Source organism: Misgurnus anguillicaudatus, chromosome 24 (genome assembly GCF_027580225.2).
Source record: "Misgurnus anguillicaudatus chromosome 24, ASM2758022v2, whole genome shotgun sequence".
In the NCBI taxonomy this organism is placed as follows: domain Eukaryota; kingdom Metazoa; phylum Chordata; class Actinopteri; order Cypriniformes; family Cobitidae; genus Misgurnus; species Misgurnus anguillicaudatus.
Window position 1 is genome coordinate 31626035 of NC_073360.2, and position 17752 is coordinate 31643786.

A 17752-nucleotide genomic window follows, 5' to 3' on the forward strand; every position below is an offset into this window, starting at 1 on the left:
CACACCCTGACCCCAGTTGACCAATAACAGTTGAGTGGGTCATCTGACCAATCAGAGAACACTAGACATTTTGGGAGGCGGAGACAGGAACTAAATCCGAGTGTTTTACAGACAGGGCAAAATCTGTGAGGTATGTAAGCAATTGATAAGAATCATAATGCATTAGTTTAAGTTTTAATATGTACTATCGGAGACCAAGATATTACAATAACGTGCTAATTATTAGCATAATAGGTGCTCTTTAAAACTTCACAGATTAAACTTCACCATCTAGATCGTTTCAACTGTAAGCAACTGCTGCATAAACAAGCTGCAAACTTTTCTCACTATCTGGAATATCTGGAAAATATGAGTTATAAGATGTTTTTCTGTGAAAACAGACTGGGCCACTTGAATTATAAATTATTATTATAAGCCAATCATTGTGAATCAGGATAAGATATAAGGAGATATTTTTGAGTTTTGCTAAATTTCAACTGAAAATAAAAAATGTTACAGATTGCAGCTTTAAATTCTGTGAAAGACAACACGTACCGGCATGAAGATTGAGAAGTTAAAACAGGAGGCTTTAGAAACCAGCAGGGTGGAATTCTGAAGACTCCTGGACCTTGAATTCTGCACCTTGAAGAATGCTCGATTCATTTCTCTTACAACATCCAGATTAATATTCAGAGAGATTTTCAGATCCTTGTTCAGTAAACCTGAGAGACATAAGATGGTTAAGACGTCTTCGCTATTCACATGATGAAATAAAAATGCTCTTCATTATGTTATGATGTTACCTGTGCTGCTGGTTCGCTCGAACACAGTGAAACATGAAGTGAGGGTGAACGCATGAAACAAATCCACACCCGAACAGGTAAAGTCATTTAAGCTGATTTCACTGGGGCTGAAACTGAGTTGTGAAGATACAAACATCACAGGTCGAGCTCTGAGGACACAGGAAAATGTAAAAGAGTTTAAATATATCAGGGATACAGATGACTCCACTGATGTCATTACAGTTTGTAACTCATTCAGTCTGCATAATTTCCCAAACTGATCGTTCAGTTCCTAGCGCATCATCTGAGACTAAAGTTTGATTTTGAAGTGAATAATATTTGGTTTTCACCTCTGAAATGTTTAATGAATTGTGTGTTAGTAGGCGTGAACCACTGTAATGCAGAAGTAAATTTATTGTTCATTTCTAAATAACATGATGTGAATGGCCAGTTTCCTATGAAAACTAAAAATTAGATTAAAGAAAATTTGTTGAAACTTGCTTATGTAAGCAGAGAGAGAAAGACAAAGTGATGTTGATCTCAAAGTGTTATAATATAATAGAGCATTATAGTGAGTGAATCTACGATTGTTTGTTGTACTTGTTGTAAAAATGTCGTACTTCAACAGAACGATTCCTCCGCGTGCTCCAATCACAACATCTGTTAGATTATCATCATTCATGTCCATCTCACCCACCACAGAGACTCCAAACTGCTGCAGACCCGGCAGAACTGACCTCGCTGAGATCCGCTAAACACACAAACACAGAATCACACACACACAGACACACTGATTGGATTTTATGTGACGATTTGAAAATCTCCTGTAAGATCTATGTTACGCTGACTGCTGGATTGCTTGTTTACTCAATGAAATGATGTTGGGCCTCATTTATGAAAAGTGTACGTATAATTGTTTCCACGCAAGACATCTATCAGCAGGGACGTGAGCGGGGGCTATGATCAAATCTCATGTCAGGTTTCACCTTGTAATGAAATAAAACTGAAGATGTCATGGCTCTTCGCCTCTCACCTGAGGACTATATTTCAGGTTTATGCCGTGCATCTTATCGCCAAGGTAGATGTACACAACTCCAGTCCCCTCATCTTCCAGCGGTGCTCCGACCGCCACATCTGACAGCCTGTCTCCATTCAGGTCCTTTAGTGATGCTAGAGACGCAGCATATCTGCCTGCATTTGACTCACACATGTTGATCATCTGTAGAAACGACTACAAGGAGAGAAACAAATCAGCAGAATCTTCATTTACGATAAACAGTTGGTGTCAATGAACGCTGCAATGGGCTCATTACAGAATCAATCAACAACAGTGAAGCTGTTGATGCTAATATGAGGATCAAAGTGGTGAATACCTCCTCTGATAAAGTATAGATGTAGAGCCTCCCTTCTCCCCTCGGCTTAGAGCGGTAATATAACGGAGCCCCGACCAGAAGAAAATCTGATTCTCCATCAGAGTCGACGTCTAACAGACTCAGAGACGCTCCAAAATACGACCCGATCTGAAGTCAAGAGCAAGCATAATGCAACATCACATTTACTGAAGATAAATCAAAACAATCCAAAATGCCAACATTTTAAAGCCATATCAAAGATCTTGTGTGTGTGTGACCTGAATTCCTATGATGTTCTTCTTTACAGTCCATTTGTTGTGATTTTGGTCAAAGAGCGTCACCAGACCCTTGTGTTCAGCACGTGGAGCTCCAGAGACGAGCAGAGAGACATTGCCTTTGCGTCCAATCACAGCAGAGTAACCTGAACATAGAAACAAGCAGCAAAAAGACACAAAATCACATATTTTGAATTCCTGCCTCCTTACAAGAGAAGTCACCGCACATCTGCACGTCACTGTTTTACTCCTCCCACTCCTTCCTAAAACTTATAATAATAATATGTTTGATTTATACGGCGCTTCTCAAGAACCCAAGGATGCTTTACTTGAGGATAAAAACCCTTGAGAGAGATACATATATATTTATATATATAAACACGAAAGGGATATGAAATGCGTAGGTGGATTAAACTGGTTCAGCCGGTGGTCGCTGGTCAGGCATCGTCTGGGCATCACTGTGAAGGACAGCCAGTAGATCAGTGGTGTGATGACAATGCTGATGCCAGTGGTCACTGGCATGATCATGCCAGTACCGGTTCTCAAGAGGACTGTTGTCGTGCCTGCACCTGTTCTCAAGATAGCCGCCGCCAAGCCGGCAACTGTTCCCAAGATGGCTGTCTCAAGATCTGCACCAGTTTTTGAGACTGCCGTGGTTAAACCTGCCCCTGCTTTCCAGATGGCCGCTGTCTTACAGTCACCTGTTCTCGAGAGGGCCATCATCACACCTGCACCTGTTTTCAGGATGGCACCGGAGGTATGTCATTTGGACTCTGTGTTTCCTGTATTAACCATGGTCCTGTGGTGTGTGTGGTCTACTGTCTCCTCTTCTGTTCAGCAAGATGTCTCTCAAGTCAATGAACCTGAGTCTCCTGCACTTCTCTTCACGACTGAAGGGTCCAAACCTGAGTCCTCTGCACTTCCAGTAACTGCTGAAAGGTTCGAATTTGGGTCGCCTGAGCTTTCTGTCCCGGCCAAGTTGACTGAGCCTATGTTTCCAGAATTTGCAGTCCTGACCATAAGGCCTGTTTCCGAGTTCCCTGAGCTCCCTGTTAAGGCCGAGATGGTTACTCCTGAGCATCTTGTGTCCTGTAGGTCAGCCAACATGGTCGCTCCCAATCTCCATAGACTCTCTACCCTTGCCAAGATGGCCTGCACAACTCCCATGGGCTCTCTGCTCTTGCCAAAATGTCCTTTCCTGAGCCCCCTAGACTCTCTGCCTGGCCCAAGATGGCCTACTCTGAGCTCCCTGAACTCTCTGCCTGGCCCAAGATGGCCTACCTTGAGCTCTTTGAACTTTCTGCCTGGCCTAAGATGGCCGTTACCGACCTCCTGGAACTTTTTGTCTGGTCCAAAGAGGCCATCCAGAGATCCCGGGGTTTTAAAGGACAATTAACCTGGCCTTGAGGGCCTTTTTATGTTATTTTCTCTGTTATTCAGGTTCCTGCTTCTGCCGGCTCCACCCTGGCCTCCTGGATCTTTTGCCTCTACATGATCCTGGCCCACCTGCCCTCCCCCAGATCCACCTCCATTCCTCCACCCACCTGAACTCTTTGCATTATGGAGTGTCTGGAAGCCACTCCTTCAGAAGGGGGAACTGTCACAGTGCTAGACTGTGTTCTGTATCTGTGTGTTTCATTTTAGTGTTTTCACCTGGCAGTGCTCATATGGTAAATGGTAATGGTAAATGGACTGCATTTATATAGCGCTTTTATAGACCAATGGCCATCCAAAGCGCTTTACAATTTGCCTCACATTCACCCCTTCACTCACACATTCATACACCGATGGCAGTGTCAGCCATGCAAGGCGCCATCCAGCTCGCCGGGAGCAGCTGGGGTTAGGTGTCTTTCTCAAGGACACCTTGACATTTGGTCAGATGGAGTGGGGATTGAACCACCAACCTTCCGATTTTTTAGACAACCTACATGAACCACTGGACCACTGCCGCTCATTAGCTACTGATTAGCTCTTCACACCTGTTTGTATTCTGTAATCAGTCATGACTTGTATTTATACCCGGTTTGTTCAGTGTGTGTTCATGGAGTCCTTGTATTTGTCATCAACCTTCTGTCCCATAAACGAATGTTAATTTGATTGCTTTCATTGATTCCTTTATTTGTAAGTCACTTTGGATTAAAGCATCTGCTAGATGACTAAATGTAAATGAACAACCAGAATCTCCAGAAACACTTCACAGTAACACACAGAAGCCCTTTTCACACAGACATACAGTACGGGAAAGGCATCCTGGATTTTTTGTTCATTCACACTGCCATGATTAGCTGGCATCTGATGGTCCTGGAAAGACCCGTGACCTGTGGAAAGTCTTGCCCTCTCTTCTACGCAGTGTCTGAAGTTTGCATATTATTTATTATTTCTCTCTCCAGAAACCACTCGCGTGCATTTTTGTTTATGATAAGCTTCTGAGTGGATATTTGACAAGCTCCCTGATCTCTGCTTTAATACAGTTTTCAGACATTTCTCATTGTGATTGTTTATATGCATTTAAAACCCGCATTTTGAGCAGGGGGACAGGGTTTCAAATTTTATTGAAGCTTCCCCAGGTGCCGCCATTGCTCAGCAAACCCCCACCTGCTGTTAGCATCCCATTGACTCCCATTAGTGATGAGCGAGTCACTCGAAACTCGGATCATTTAACCCGATCCCTAAAATGACTCGGGAACCATGAGTCCTTAGTGACCATTAACCCGAGTCAGTTGAGTCCTCTCAGATTTTGCTTTAAAAATGAGAAATTGGACCAAACACAAAGCTCTTCAAATGTTTACAACAGAATTACAACACATAACTCTACATAAGCTGACATATGTTCTATAACTTGCAACAACGAGTTAATTTACATCACCAAATGTCGACTGGGGGTACAGAGTGAGCCAAAAGCTCACTCGTAATTTTCTGCAGCTCCGAGTACAAATGGATGCGTGCGCGCGACAATGAGTTGGTCGGCGGCTCGGGGATTCACACAGAGAGTGACTCAACTCATAGAGCTTGAATCCGATGAGCCTTGCTCGTGTTATTAACCCACTGACTCATGTAGGCTAATCTGTTGCAATATTTGACTGGCACAATGTTTTGGGTAGAAGCTGCAAATGTTTAAAATTTTTAAATATGAGGACTGTTGCAGCAGTGCTGCTGTAAAGATCCGCCAACGACGGACGTACACGGCTCCTCTTGTTGACTGAGTCACTCACAGTGACGTGAGTGGTTCACTCACAGGACCCGTGCAGGAGCGGGCGAGCGGCTCTGTCTGGGACTCACTCTCAAGATCATTTTCTTGCGCGGATGAGTGACTGTGTGGCTGCATTAACGGAAGCCTATCGTGGATCTTGTAAGTCAATCTGAAACAGGACACGTTCCTCTCACGTCCCAATTCAACAAAGCCTCACATCTTTTAAACGTGGTGTTGATATATTTGTCGTTATGAAATGAAACTAAACACACACACCAAACTTTTACAATTATGTTATTGATAATGTAACCACGGACATGCATGCTTTTTTCACAAGTTCCTCAGATCACATGAGCCCTTTTTTGCACTGCATGCGTGATCTGAGTTGCTTGGTTGCATTAGTATTAGCGATTGGAACTGGAAGATTTTGACCAAGTGATTCAAGTGACTCAAGTGACTCGCACAACCCAGATCATATTAGTGACAGGCTTGTGCACAATTCAGAATTGAATTGAGAATGACTCCTAAATTCCAATTCAATTCTTGAATTTGAATTGAATTTGAATTGATGTCAAAAACAGGATCTAGAATTACAATTCGAATTTGAATTAAAGGAAGCAGAATTGCAATTCAATAGAAATTCAAAGAAATTCATATACATATTATACAGTAAGTGAAGTGTTAAAAATGAAGCTTTCAGTATATGTCAGATATGATTGCATTACATATTCTATAAATTATATTAATTTGAACTACTTGTACAGATTACATTAAAAGGAACTGTTTTTCCCCAGCAATTAATGTTAAAAACTCTAGTCACATAACAAAAAATTAAGTTTGATTTTTGTAATTATAATTTTGTGGAACATGATAGAACATGACTTTATTTCCCAGAATGCTTTACTTTAACCAAGTATTTAAAATGGTTGTCAAACTATTAACTTTCCTAACACTGAATGTGAGATTCTTTCTGTTGTGTAACTGTGGAATTTCTTTGAATTGCCATGAATTTAATTCCACTTCCTGTCATTCCAATTCCAATTCCAATTCAACTTCCTGTAGGGGGCAGTCAATTCAATTCAAATTCCAATTCATGAATTGAATGGAGTCTAATTCTGAAATTCTGAATTGTGCACAAGCCTGATTAGTGAGTGACTCAGAATAACCCGAATCCTTAAAAAGATCCGGGTTGACCATCACTAACTCCCATTCATAACTTTACATCTGAGGCATTTAACCTCTTGAAAAGCACCCCCATTCTGGCCCTAAACCATAAAAATACCTACTTTCACTAAAAGGGCTGTTTTTACTAAACCATTTAGAGTATAAGCATAACTGTGGTATCATTAGATAGAAGACACTTTGAGCTTCGTTTTCCATGTTTCAAAATAATTTAAAGATAAAAATTAAAAAAGTTAGAGAGGCTGAAGTACATTGTAATAAAAAAAAATTTTAACACTAAAAATCTTAATGATAAATATATGTGTGAAACCTAGAAATGCAATGATGTCAAAGCCACAAGTCTAAAGAAGTTATGTTTCACGTTTGAAGTCAATAGACCCAAAAATTAGGTTCTTGCAAGAGTTTTTGTAAGACTAGTGCCTTTTCTAAGTGCCAGTCAGCCACAAAATAAAAGTCTTCTGTTTACATGCATACACGTTCGTTCTTTTTATTGTTTATCCTTATATAAGCATATAAAATGCCGTATCCACACCAGGAAATAAAGCTTCACACAAAGATCGTTGTATTCGTTATCTAATTGGCTACACGTTCTGTCTATCAATATTTTCCATGAAGTCATTGGAGGAACGTGTGAGTCAGATGACGTCACGATATTTGACAGCGCTGTTTGGATATTATGTATTATACTCCCGCCTACTTGTACAAACAAGTTTGAGCGCTGGTTTTGAACGCGACTGTAATCTTATATACAAGTGTTACGATGTAAATAGTAATCAGATTGTATATTATAATCTATTACAAGACGTGCATGTGAAATCTGATGTAAACAATGGAAAATATGTCAATATTTCACGGATTATACGCATTTGTGGACAAAAACGGTCATTGGATGTAGTTTGTTGGAGAGTTTTTATGGGTTATTCACACATCTGAAACAGACTGGATTCGATTCACTTTCCTTATACCAGCACAAAGGTAAGGAGTCAGCTTATTTTATGCATGTTGTCATCTGGACTTCTGTAACAAAATACTATATTTATGATGCTAGAGCAATTGTATCTCAAAACGGACACCATACACTGATGCTAAGTTAAACCCTTAGACCTTTTAAACGATGTATAGCAATGTTATTATTATTGTTTGTTTGTACACAGTAGGCTATATATATAGTGTTAGCAGCATTAAAAAAAAACTGACGTTTTTCCGTGCACAAACTAGTGCGCGTCGAGAGGTTAAAGACTAAATTTATCCATTAATTATTTCTAAATCTACACGAAAATGTATAAAAGACTCCATTACCATGTATCTTACATTATGGCCCAGTAGAAGCAGTTTTTGTAAAAATATGCTTACGATTGCATCATAACCTGCGACTCTCTGTTGCACAGTAGAGAAATTACCGTATGGACTGGAGGAGAAGCTCGCATGTCTTGTTAATGTCTATGAGGCAATCGGGTGGACGTGGAGGCATAAAGTCAAGGGAGATTATTAATCAGAATACTTACCAAAATTTGCTCCTGTTCACCCTCCCCATCTCTGCAAGATTCGGTGGGTGATTCAGATTTCACATGGCATGGCTATTAGAAGACTTACAATTGTCAGACAGGTTGCTCACGTCACATCTACGTCATTAAGCTCAGTTTGAGTCTGCGTAGTTCGCTCGACCCCCAGAAAGTGCGTGCTTCTAATTGACTTCCCTTCTCTCCGTTGAATCCAATGGGGTCGCTGTGTCAATTCTTTTACTGTCTATGATTTTGAGGAGCTGAGCGATATATCTTGTTGGGATGACGTGCGGGAATTTTCGTTTATTATAGCTCAAATGAGCATGTGAAGTGATATTCTTTTATGCTGCTGAATGATCTACGTTTCAACGCAGTAAGTGACGAGGTAACTTACCTGATATCTGCTTTGGTCCAGTTTGCTGACATTTCTCGTGACGAATGTTTATATGCATGTTATCTCTCTTTTTAAGGAGCTGAACCATAACTTTTGTTGTGATGCCGTGCGCGTCCTCAATACGACACGCCCATTATGGCACTGTTTCGGCTTCTTGTTCACACAGAGGGTTTTCCGTGTATCTGACTAGGTCCTCTTTCCGGCAACAATCCCAGAAGATTTATGGGACAATTTTGTGTTCACACAGACGCTTGTCTGGCAATTTTATGGGTATTTTCTGGGAACAAAGGTCTGTGTGAATGGGGTTTGAGAGACACATAAACATGATCTGCACACACCCATGTATGAGTCTTTATTGACAGCTGGATCTTTAATCTCGGTCTCTATGAATCCAGATCCTCTGACTTCATACAGAACTCCACGCCAGTTATAAGATCCCACCGAACCCACAATCAAAGAGTCCTGAAACAAGCAGATGTTGAAAAGAAATGCAGATTGACATCAAACACAAACGTGAAGAAGAATATGTAAATCTGCAACATCAAATAGCATGTTGATAGACACGTTTCCGGTATATTCAATCAATTTCAGTGTTGGATTAACTTGTTCTAAGTTTTGACTAATATTTCATGTCACAGGTTGGTCATGTGTGTGTAATGCCACTTTTATAATTGAGCAGCTTGACTTTTCTTGATTGTTTCTGTCTGAAATGAAAATGAAGCTGCTATATAACTTGGTCAACAGCAGTGGTCTCCAACATGGTTGCGCGCACAGGGTCTGTGAGATGTTCTACTAATAGCCTCAATTTTAATATTTATTTATTACATATATTTTTATATTAGCATTGGCTTCTTTTATGTATGTTCACATTTTAAACAGTGATAAAACATATCAATAATTAAAAAAAATCAACAAGTAAAACAAAAAGGTTCTGAGTAGACTATATCAAATAAGTAGCCCTGCAGATGGTTTGGCCTTTGTGGTAGCCCTTGCGCACAAAAAGGTTGGAGAGCCCTGAACTCTCCAACTTACCGTAGTGTGATAGACAACACTGAATCCACTCTGAGATAATTCTGATTCAAAGTTCTGTCGGTCGTTGCTTTTGTTTGTTTCATGTGAACCTAAAACAACAGTTAAACAAACAACATTTATAAAAAAACAAAGCTTTCTGCACACTTTTTTAATTTACAAAAACATTTTACCCTCAATATTGTAGATCTTTTTTTGCAGATCGTCAAGGAGTCCCTGGAGTCTATTGTAATTATCAATGTAGAAGGTGTTGTTGTCTTTGGGCTCTGAAGCCATCTTTTTCAGTTTTTCTAGGTCAACTTTTCCGACCTGACAAAAAAAATGCTGCATTACATTTGCTTGGGCAATAATTCATCTTAAAGGAATAGTCTACTCATTTTCAATATTAAAATATGTTATTACCTTAATTAAGAATTGTTGATACATCCCTCTGTCATCTGTGTGCGTGCACACAAGCGCTGGAGCGCGCTGCGACGCTTCGATGGCATTTGGCTTGGCCCCATTCACTCAATTGTACCATTTAGAGATAAAGTTAGAAGTGACCAAACACATCAACGTTTTTCCTTTTTAAGACGAGTAGTTATACGAGCAAGTTTGGTGGTACAAAATAAAACGTAGCGCTTTTCTAAGCAGATTTAAAAGAGGAACTATATTGTATGGCGTAGTAGCACTTTTGGGAGTACTTGGACTCAGCGCAGTAACACCCTCCCTCTCCCATTATGAGAGGGAGAAGGGGAGCAGACTTTTCAGGCGAGTCGAAGTACTCCCAAAAGTGCTATTACTATTCCTTTAACCTCGTAACCTTTTGTTTCAAGAAAGTAGCATCTAAATTGTTGTTTATTAAACTTGCATGCTGATTTATTTGACTATTGTCAGCTTCACTACTTTTTTTCATTATGTTCATTATGACTGTTCACTTCTGCTTAGGTAGAGTAAATCTGAGGCAGGGTTTTGGGTCGCTGACTGTTCCCTCATAATCAGACACCAAAACCTTTAAGAAACACACACCTGATCTACTGCATATACTCTTAACTTACTTTGTTTAAAGGTGACCAAGAATGTAAAACTGTATTTACCTCGTCATAGCCAAACTATTAGAGCTGTGTATATGGTAATGGTATATCATGAGTCTCAAACAGCAATGTTTCCTCATTCTTAAGTAAATCTCTTGCATTCAAAAGTCAGAAAAACAGGCCAATCTCAACCTAACACCGACAGTGACATAACAGTCAATATGTACGCCCCCAACATTTCTATATACCCGCCCATGTTCTAGGCCAGCCTGACGTACACAGCAGAATCATTGGAAGTATTGCAGGTATTGAAAAGAAACAAGCATGGGGGAAAATGGCAGAAGATTGATATAAATGTTTAGGCACAACCAAATACCAGAGCAATTCAATCTAAAGCTGTACGTTTACTCTGGCTATTGTTGTTTTTGGCAGCCTGTTTTAATTTTAGTTTTAGTCTAGTCTTTGTGTCAAGCTGTCATTTTAGTTTTTATTAGTTTTAGTCATGTTCATATTCTTTTAGTCTAGTCAAGTTTTAGTCGACTAAAAGTCTGGGCATTTTAGTCTTATTTTAGTCAGACTTATCCATGACTATTTTAGTCTAGTTTTAGTCGACGAAAACTGATGACATTTTAGTCTACACTCTAAAAACAAACGGTGCTATATAGCACCAAAAGTGGTTCTTTGCTCGTAATCATATGGTTCTACATAGCACTATTTGGTTCTACACAGGTGCTTCACTGGTGCTTCACCGGTGCTATATGGCACTAAAAACGGTTCTTCTATGATTAAGAGCAAAGAACCACTTTTGGTGCTATATAGCACCGTTTGTTTTTAGAGTGTAGTTTTAGTCAGTGAAATTGTATTTTAGTCTCTTTTTAGTAATGCACTTCTATTTAGCCCATATAGTATAATGACCTAGTAGTATAGACAAAACAATATTTTCTTTTAGCCAAACCCATGTCAAACAAAAGTTATATTATTGTTACCCTTTAGACCCAAGAATACATCCATTCCAGACATGGAAGATGCTCTGATTTGAATAGATATTTATTTTACTATCCTCTGAGTGAGTGACTTTATTGTTCGTAAGAGTCTACATAAGTCTACATAATCAAAACAGAACACACACACACACACACACACACACACACACACACACACACACACACACACACACAGACACACACACACACACACACAGGGTCAAATGGGTCACACACAACTATAGTATGTGTGAGTATAGAAATATGCTATTGTTAACATTTATAATTGTATTTTGATGGCAGCACAAACTACAATCATACAAATATTCAATTATATATTATAGTTTGTATTTCTGCATCTGTACCTGTGTAGCTAATGGACTTTGGCTTTATCTGATGTGACAAAGCTGATCTTAAATGTCAGTATAAATCCGAGCAATTTTGGAGAATTACTAAATAGTACAGGTGTTTGATTGATTTAATACTCAAGTATTCAGCTAAGTATGTTTTGTTCATTTAAATAATAAATAAGTGTAGTTATTTAAGCATATACAAAACAATGAATGTCTTTAGCATAGATATCTTTACAATGTTTTAAAACGCAACACAGCACAATGTCATTTAAACAACTGTTACATGATATAAATTTGTACATTGTTATACTGGTGGTGTCAGCAATCAAAGCTATACATTTGAACAGGCTTGTTGAACTGACCTGAAAGTGATGCACGGGATTTATTTTGGACTTTTCTTTTACATTTGGAGCCAGAATGCTGCGTCTTCCCGGTCGGAATCCCTGCGCGGCTACACATTTTCTCATGTAACGTTAGTGGAAGCGTTTTGTGCAGCATTTAGTGGAAATGTGTTTATCTTCAACAGCGACTGCCATGAAGAGTCGTGTCCGTAAAAGGGAAAGGATTTTAGGTGCACGAGCAAGGCGTGTGGACCAACTCCGCTTCACCTCTGTAACCGCCCTGTGTTTCTCTGCTTTCCGCACGGAGGCGCGGAGATGCTGGGATGGGTATAAGATGAAATAACGTTATAACATTTCGTCTCGTCTCGTTTTGGTCAACGAAAATGAAGAGACATTTTAGCTTAGTTTTTATTTTGTAAACCTGTCATGGGCTTGCCAGACCTTTCGTAATAGACTCAGGTCTGAGTGTATTTGGCAAGACCATGACAGTACTATGTTCTGTGTGGAAACATGTGGAGTCATATAGTATGTGTGGCTTCCACGTGTTCCCAGTGTTTTGTGGCTGTCATGGTCTTGCCTGACCTTGGTTATTATCCAGGTCGGATGTTAGAGGGCAAGGCTATGGCAGCATTGTGTTTACGTGGGAACACGTGTGTTTTCACATCATGTATGTGTGACACGTGTTCCCAGTGTCTTGTCACTTTTACCCTACTCCCTTATGTATTCGTGTCTCACGTGATTAATTATGTTCACCTGTTCCCCATTGATGTGCTGTCTTTATAATGCCCTCGCATTCTCTGTGTTGTGCGCGTGCGTTGTTGAATGTTCAGAGTTCCATGTCCTCCGTGTGCTCTGTTTCCAATTCCTGTTTTGTTCCCGTGTTTTGGTTAGTGTTTTATCACAGTGTTTTGGTTATTCTCTGTTTTACCCCCTCGTGGGTTTTTCTGTTATAAATAAATTCATATAAATAAATAAATAAATAGTTATATTTTTGTATCCTTGCGTTTGGGTTCTTCCTTTAGTTTTCCTTATTCGGTGTTTCCCACCGTGACATAACGCACGCGCCTACCTGAACCCAGCGAGGATGTTTTCCGGTAGCCGCCTGGTAATACGGGGAAGAGGTTCCCGTCCTGCATACGAGTCGGGTTACGAGTTTTATGACCCACTCGTATGCGGACCTGAAGCCAACGCCAGGCGGAGACCAACCGGAAATGCTGGACCCCACCAGACTCAGTCCAGCATGAGGGGCATCATGACTGGGGCGATTAGGATGGGGAGGTCGACTCCCGTCCCCCCGGCGCTAGAGACTACTCCCGCGACCAGTCGCTTCCCAGATCTCCCTGTGTCCGGATGGAGGAGGAAGAGGACAAAGAGGGCCTCGCAGCCGGTGCAGCCGGAGACACGTCACCAGCCGGCGCAGCCGGAGACACGTCACCAGCGGCCCAGCCCGAGAAAACTAAACACCCGGCCCAGCCCGAGACACGTCACCCGCCGGCCCCGCCGGAGACTCGTCACCCGCCGGCACAGCCGGAGACTCGTCACCCGCCGGCGCAGCCGGAGACACGTCAGCCGCAGGCGCAGCCGTCTGCGCAGCCAACCGCGCAACCCGGGACATGTCACTTCTCCGCTTTTCAGCAGAATTTGAGGACTGGACATTTTTTTCCCCTGTTATTGCCCCACCACCCCTTCATGATGTTCTGTTTTTGTTAAATCACCCCAACCCGTTTGTCACATATGTTTGTTTACCGTTGTTGTTTATTGTAATGTTGTTATGGTTGTCTTCTGTTGTGCAGTCTCTCGTTCCTCGTGTTTAATGTTTTTGTTAGACGTCTAGTATCCGTCTTTGAAGATGGGGGTACTGTCATGGGATTGCCAGACCTTTCGTAATAGACTCAGGTCTGAGTGTATTTGGCAAGACCATGACAGTACTATGTTCTGTGTGGGAACATGTGGAGTCATATAGTATGTGTGGCTTCCACGTGTTCCCAGTGTTTTGTGGCTGTCATGGTCTTGCCTGACCTTGGTTATTATCCAGGTCGGATGTTAGAGGGCAAGGCCATGGCAGCATTGTGTTTACGTGGGAACACGTGTGATTTCACATCATGTATGTGTGACACTTGTTCCCAGTGTCTTGTCACTTTTACCCTACTCCCTTATGTATTCGTGTCTTACGTGATTAATTATGTTCACCTGTTCCCCATTGATGTGCTGTCTTTATAATGCCCTCGCATTCTCTGTGTTGTGCGCGTGCGTTGTTGAATGTTCAGAGTTCCAATGTTTCCAATTCCTTGTCAGGAAATGGCAATGCAAGAACCCAGGCGCAGACGGAAGTATACAAAAAAAACACTGATGATTTTAATTTAAGACACAAAAACAGAAAAAACAAAAACCCACGAGGGGGCAAAACATCACAAATACAAGATAACAAAACACTGACTAAACTAGGATGACTAACAAACTAGTGATGGGTCGTTCGCGAACGAGCGGCTCTAAGAGCTGATTCTTTGTAGCGAACGAGCAGAGCCGAATCTTCAGACGCAGGCAGGGAAGCCGGCTCTTCTAAGGGAGCCGAGCTAGAAGAGCCGAGCTAGAAGAGCCGAATCTATGAAAAGAGCCGGACTGCCATCACTAAAATGTAGAGCCAGCGCTTGAACCGAAAGAGCCGAATCAATGGAAAGAGCCGGACTGCCCATCACTATAACAAACAAACTCTACTAAATAACAATAAACTAGACAGGATACTTTCATGACAGGATACTTTCAGCACACGATACTCACAACAAGAAAGACAAACGCACAAGCACAGAACAAAGAGCACAGGGACATTAAATAGGGAGAACTAATGAGCGACACAGCTGAAATCAATGACAAGTAAGGGAGCGGGGAAAAAGTGACGAGACCCGGGAAATGCGTGGTCAGAATAAACCAATACTACAACCACACATTTCCCACATAGAACATATGTACTGTCAGAACCCTGCCATGCTAAACTAGATCTAAATACCAACAGGATCCGGCAGGATTCTGACATTCCTGTTTTGTTCCCGTGTTTTGGTTTGTGTTTTATCACAGTGTTTGGTTATTCTCTGTTTTACCCCCTCGTGGGTTTTTCTGTTATAAATAAATTCATAGTTATATTTTTGTATCCTTGCGTTTGGGTTCTTCCTTTAGTTTTCCTTATTCGGTGTTTCCCACCGTGACAAAACCACTTTTAGTCTCGTTTTTATTCGTCAACAATATTGCATTATACATTTTATTATAGTCATCGTCACGATCAGCATTTTCGTTTCGTCTCGTCTCGTGTTCGTCAGGGGCGGAGCCAGACATTGTAGACATTGGGGGCTTAGCCCAAATCTAGGGGTTTCAAAGCTTGGTCCCCTGTTGATATTTTTTTAACTATTTTTTTAAGCTTTATAAACTATTTTTTAATCTAAGTGTTCTCTGTATTGTCCAGTGTTGGGTGTAACTAGTTACTAAGTAATTTGTTACTGTAATTTAATTACTTGAAAAAGTAATGTAAGGGATTACTCTAATAATTCTTGTAATCGAATTACAGTTACTTCTGATGTAACTAAATACTGTCTATGGACTGTAGGACAATTATGTATACTATAATAAATAGTGGATTTAACATGGTTTTAGTTTACAATTCTCACTATTAACTGGTTGATTATTACCATTAATATTACTGAGATGTTGACTGTTTTTTAGTAGGCCTACTTAAATAGCACATATTAATGCCTGATTCTGCAAAACCTTATTCTACACCCTTAACCCTCCCCATCTCTACAAATACTTCAAATAAACAACTACTTTAGTATTAATAAGCAGTAGTTGGAGTATATTGAGGCAAAAGTAGTTAATAGTTAATTAATAGAGAGAAATGAACCCTAAAGTGGGACCAGAATAATTGATGTACTTTTATATATTGTTTCTTTGAGCCATTTCAAGCCTATCCTTTTATCATGTACTAAATAGGATTGAGAAAATAATTAGTAATAATTAAATACTTTTTGGAGTAATTTGTAAAGTAATTTAATTACATGATTGAAGATGTAATTAGTAACTAGTAATTAATTACTTTTTTGAGTAACTTACCCAACACTGGTATTGTCATTTTGAAACTACAACATAACAAATTTTGACAATGATACTTTAACTTCTCTTATCCAAAAATAGGCAAACATGTTTGCTGAAGGCTAATCCAGTAACTATAAAGCTACATAAGAATAACAATTTTTGACTTCATTGACAGAACAATTTCTCACCTGCTTATGGAAGCGTTTCTCTCTCTTTCTCTCTTTCTGTCTATCTCTCTGTCTGTGATCTCTCTCCACCCTCCTCTCTTCCTATTTGCACTGACAGTTATCACACACAAGGATATTTTAATGTAAGAGATTGGGGACAGAGGCGTGTTTACCCACCACGCAAACCACGCAATTGCATGGGGCCCCACGGGCTTGGGGGGCCCCCTACTGGCCACAAGGTGTGCGAAAGTATGTTACGTTTATTCAGACCCAAATCTAAGGTACGGATGAAGCATGCACGAGCACGATATGTGCGAGTCTGTACGCAGAATAATATATGCGCGCATCCTTGTGAGGGCACATATAGGCTACTTCATGAGCGAAACTCTACGGGAAAACGCACCTCTGCTCAGCGCTCACAAATGCAGCCACACAAGTGCTGGAATGAGCGCTCCCTCGACTCTCTCTGCTCTCGTAACTGCACAACATTCACTCTATGGTCAAGTTTACTTTAAAGACTTTGGGCTTCACACCTGTGATTGGTGACACGCATTTTTTGTTCCACGCTCGTACAGGTATAAACATGATAAAGACACCACGCAGGGGTTTTAATCATGTCGAAAATAGATCAATCATATTCTGTATCTCATTATTGTCATCAACTCTCATCTTTAATGTTTGTCTAGTCTATATGCTTGTTGTATCTCACAGTAAGTTTGGTTTTACAATATGAACATGAGAGTTATGTGATTCCCATCCATAAATTCAAGCAATAACCAACTTACAATGTTGTTTGCTGGTGTTTGTAAGTTCAGCTTGTTAGATCAGTCTGAATCATAATCTAAAGCTTCGTCTTTTTCCTCATTTAGTTTTTTTAGTAAGATGTCAGACATTGAAGTTGCAGTATTAATTACATTGTTTGAAATACATCCTGTAAGACATTTGCGAGCAAAAAATATATCTGAGAGGGGCGTGAAACATTTTTTTAAACCAAGAATTTTTGTCATACCAAACTGTAACAATTTAGTGTTATTTTAAGCAGTGTAAAACAAAATAAATCCGCTTTATATATATCTCACTTAATTCTATATACTGAATATTATTGTTGTGCAATTCAAATGAAAAACCTT

General features: G+C 40.3%; 2 protein-coding genes across 2 annotated transcripts in view; both read right to left on the bottom strand.

Annotated features, from left to right (window-relative positions):
• The window catches only part of LOC129438894 (C3a anaphylatoxin chemotactic receptor-like), a 391623-nt gene that overhangs the window by 268009 nt on the left and 105862 nt on the right, over positions 1 to 17752 (bottom strand). The gene's annotated exons all lie outside the window — the stretch shown is intronic.
• Positions 1 to 17752, bottom strand: part of LOC129438408 (integrin alpha-L) — a 109588-nt gene that overhangs the window by 46518 nt on the left and 45318 nt on the right. Inside the window, exons 9-17 of the mRNA XM_073863010.1 lie at positions 9859 to 9994; positions 9689 to 9777; positions 8995 to 9118; positions 2392 to 2534; positions 2135 to 2281; positions 1795 to 1992; positions 1382 to 1512; positions 783 to 931; positions 535 to 701 (exon numbers count right to left, since the gene is read on the bottom strand). Coding sequence (XP_073719111.1) covers positions 535 to 701; positions 783 to 931; positions 1382 to 1512; positions 1795 to 1992; positions 2135 to 2281; positions 2392 to 2534; positions 8995 to 9118; positions 9689 to 9777; positions 9859 to 9994 — 1284 coding nt within the window. The remainder of the gene's footprint in view (positions 1 to 534; positions 702 to 782; positions 932 to 1381; positions 1513 to 1794; positions 1993 to 2134; positions 2282 to 2391; positions 2535 to 8994; positions 9119 to 9688; positions 9778 to 9858; positions 9995 to 17752) is intronic.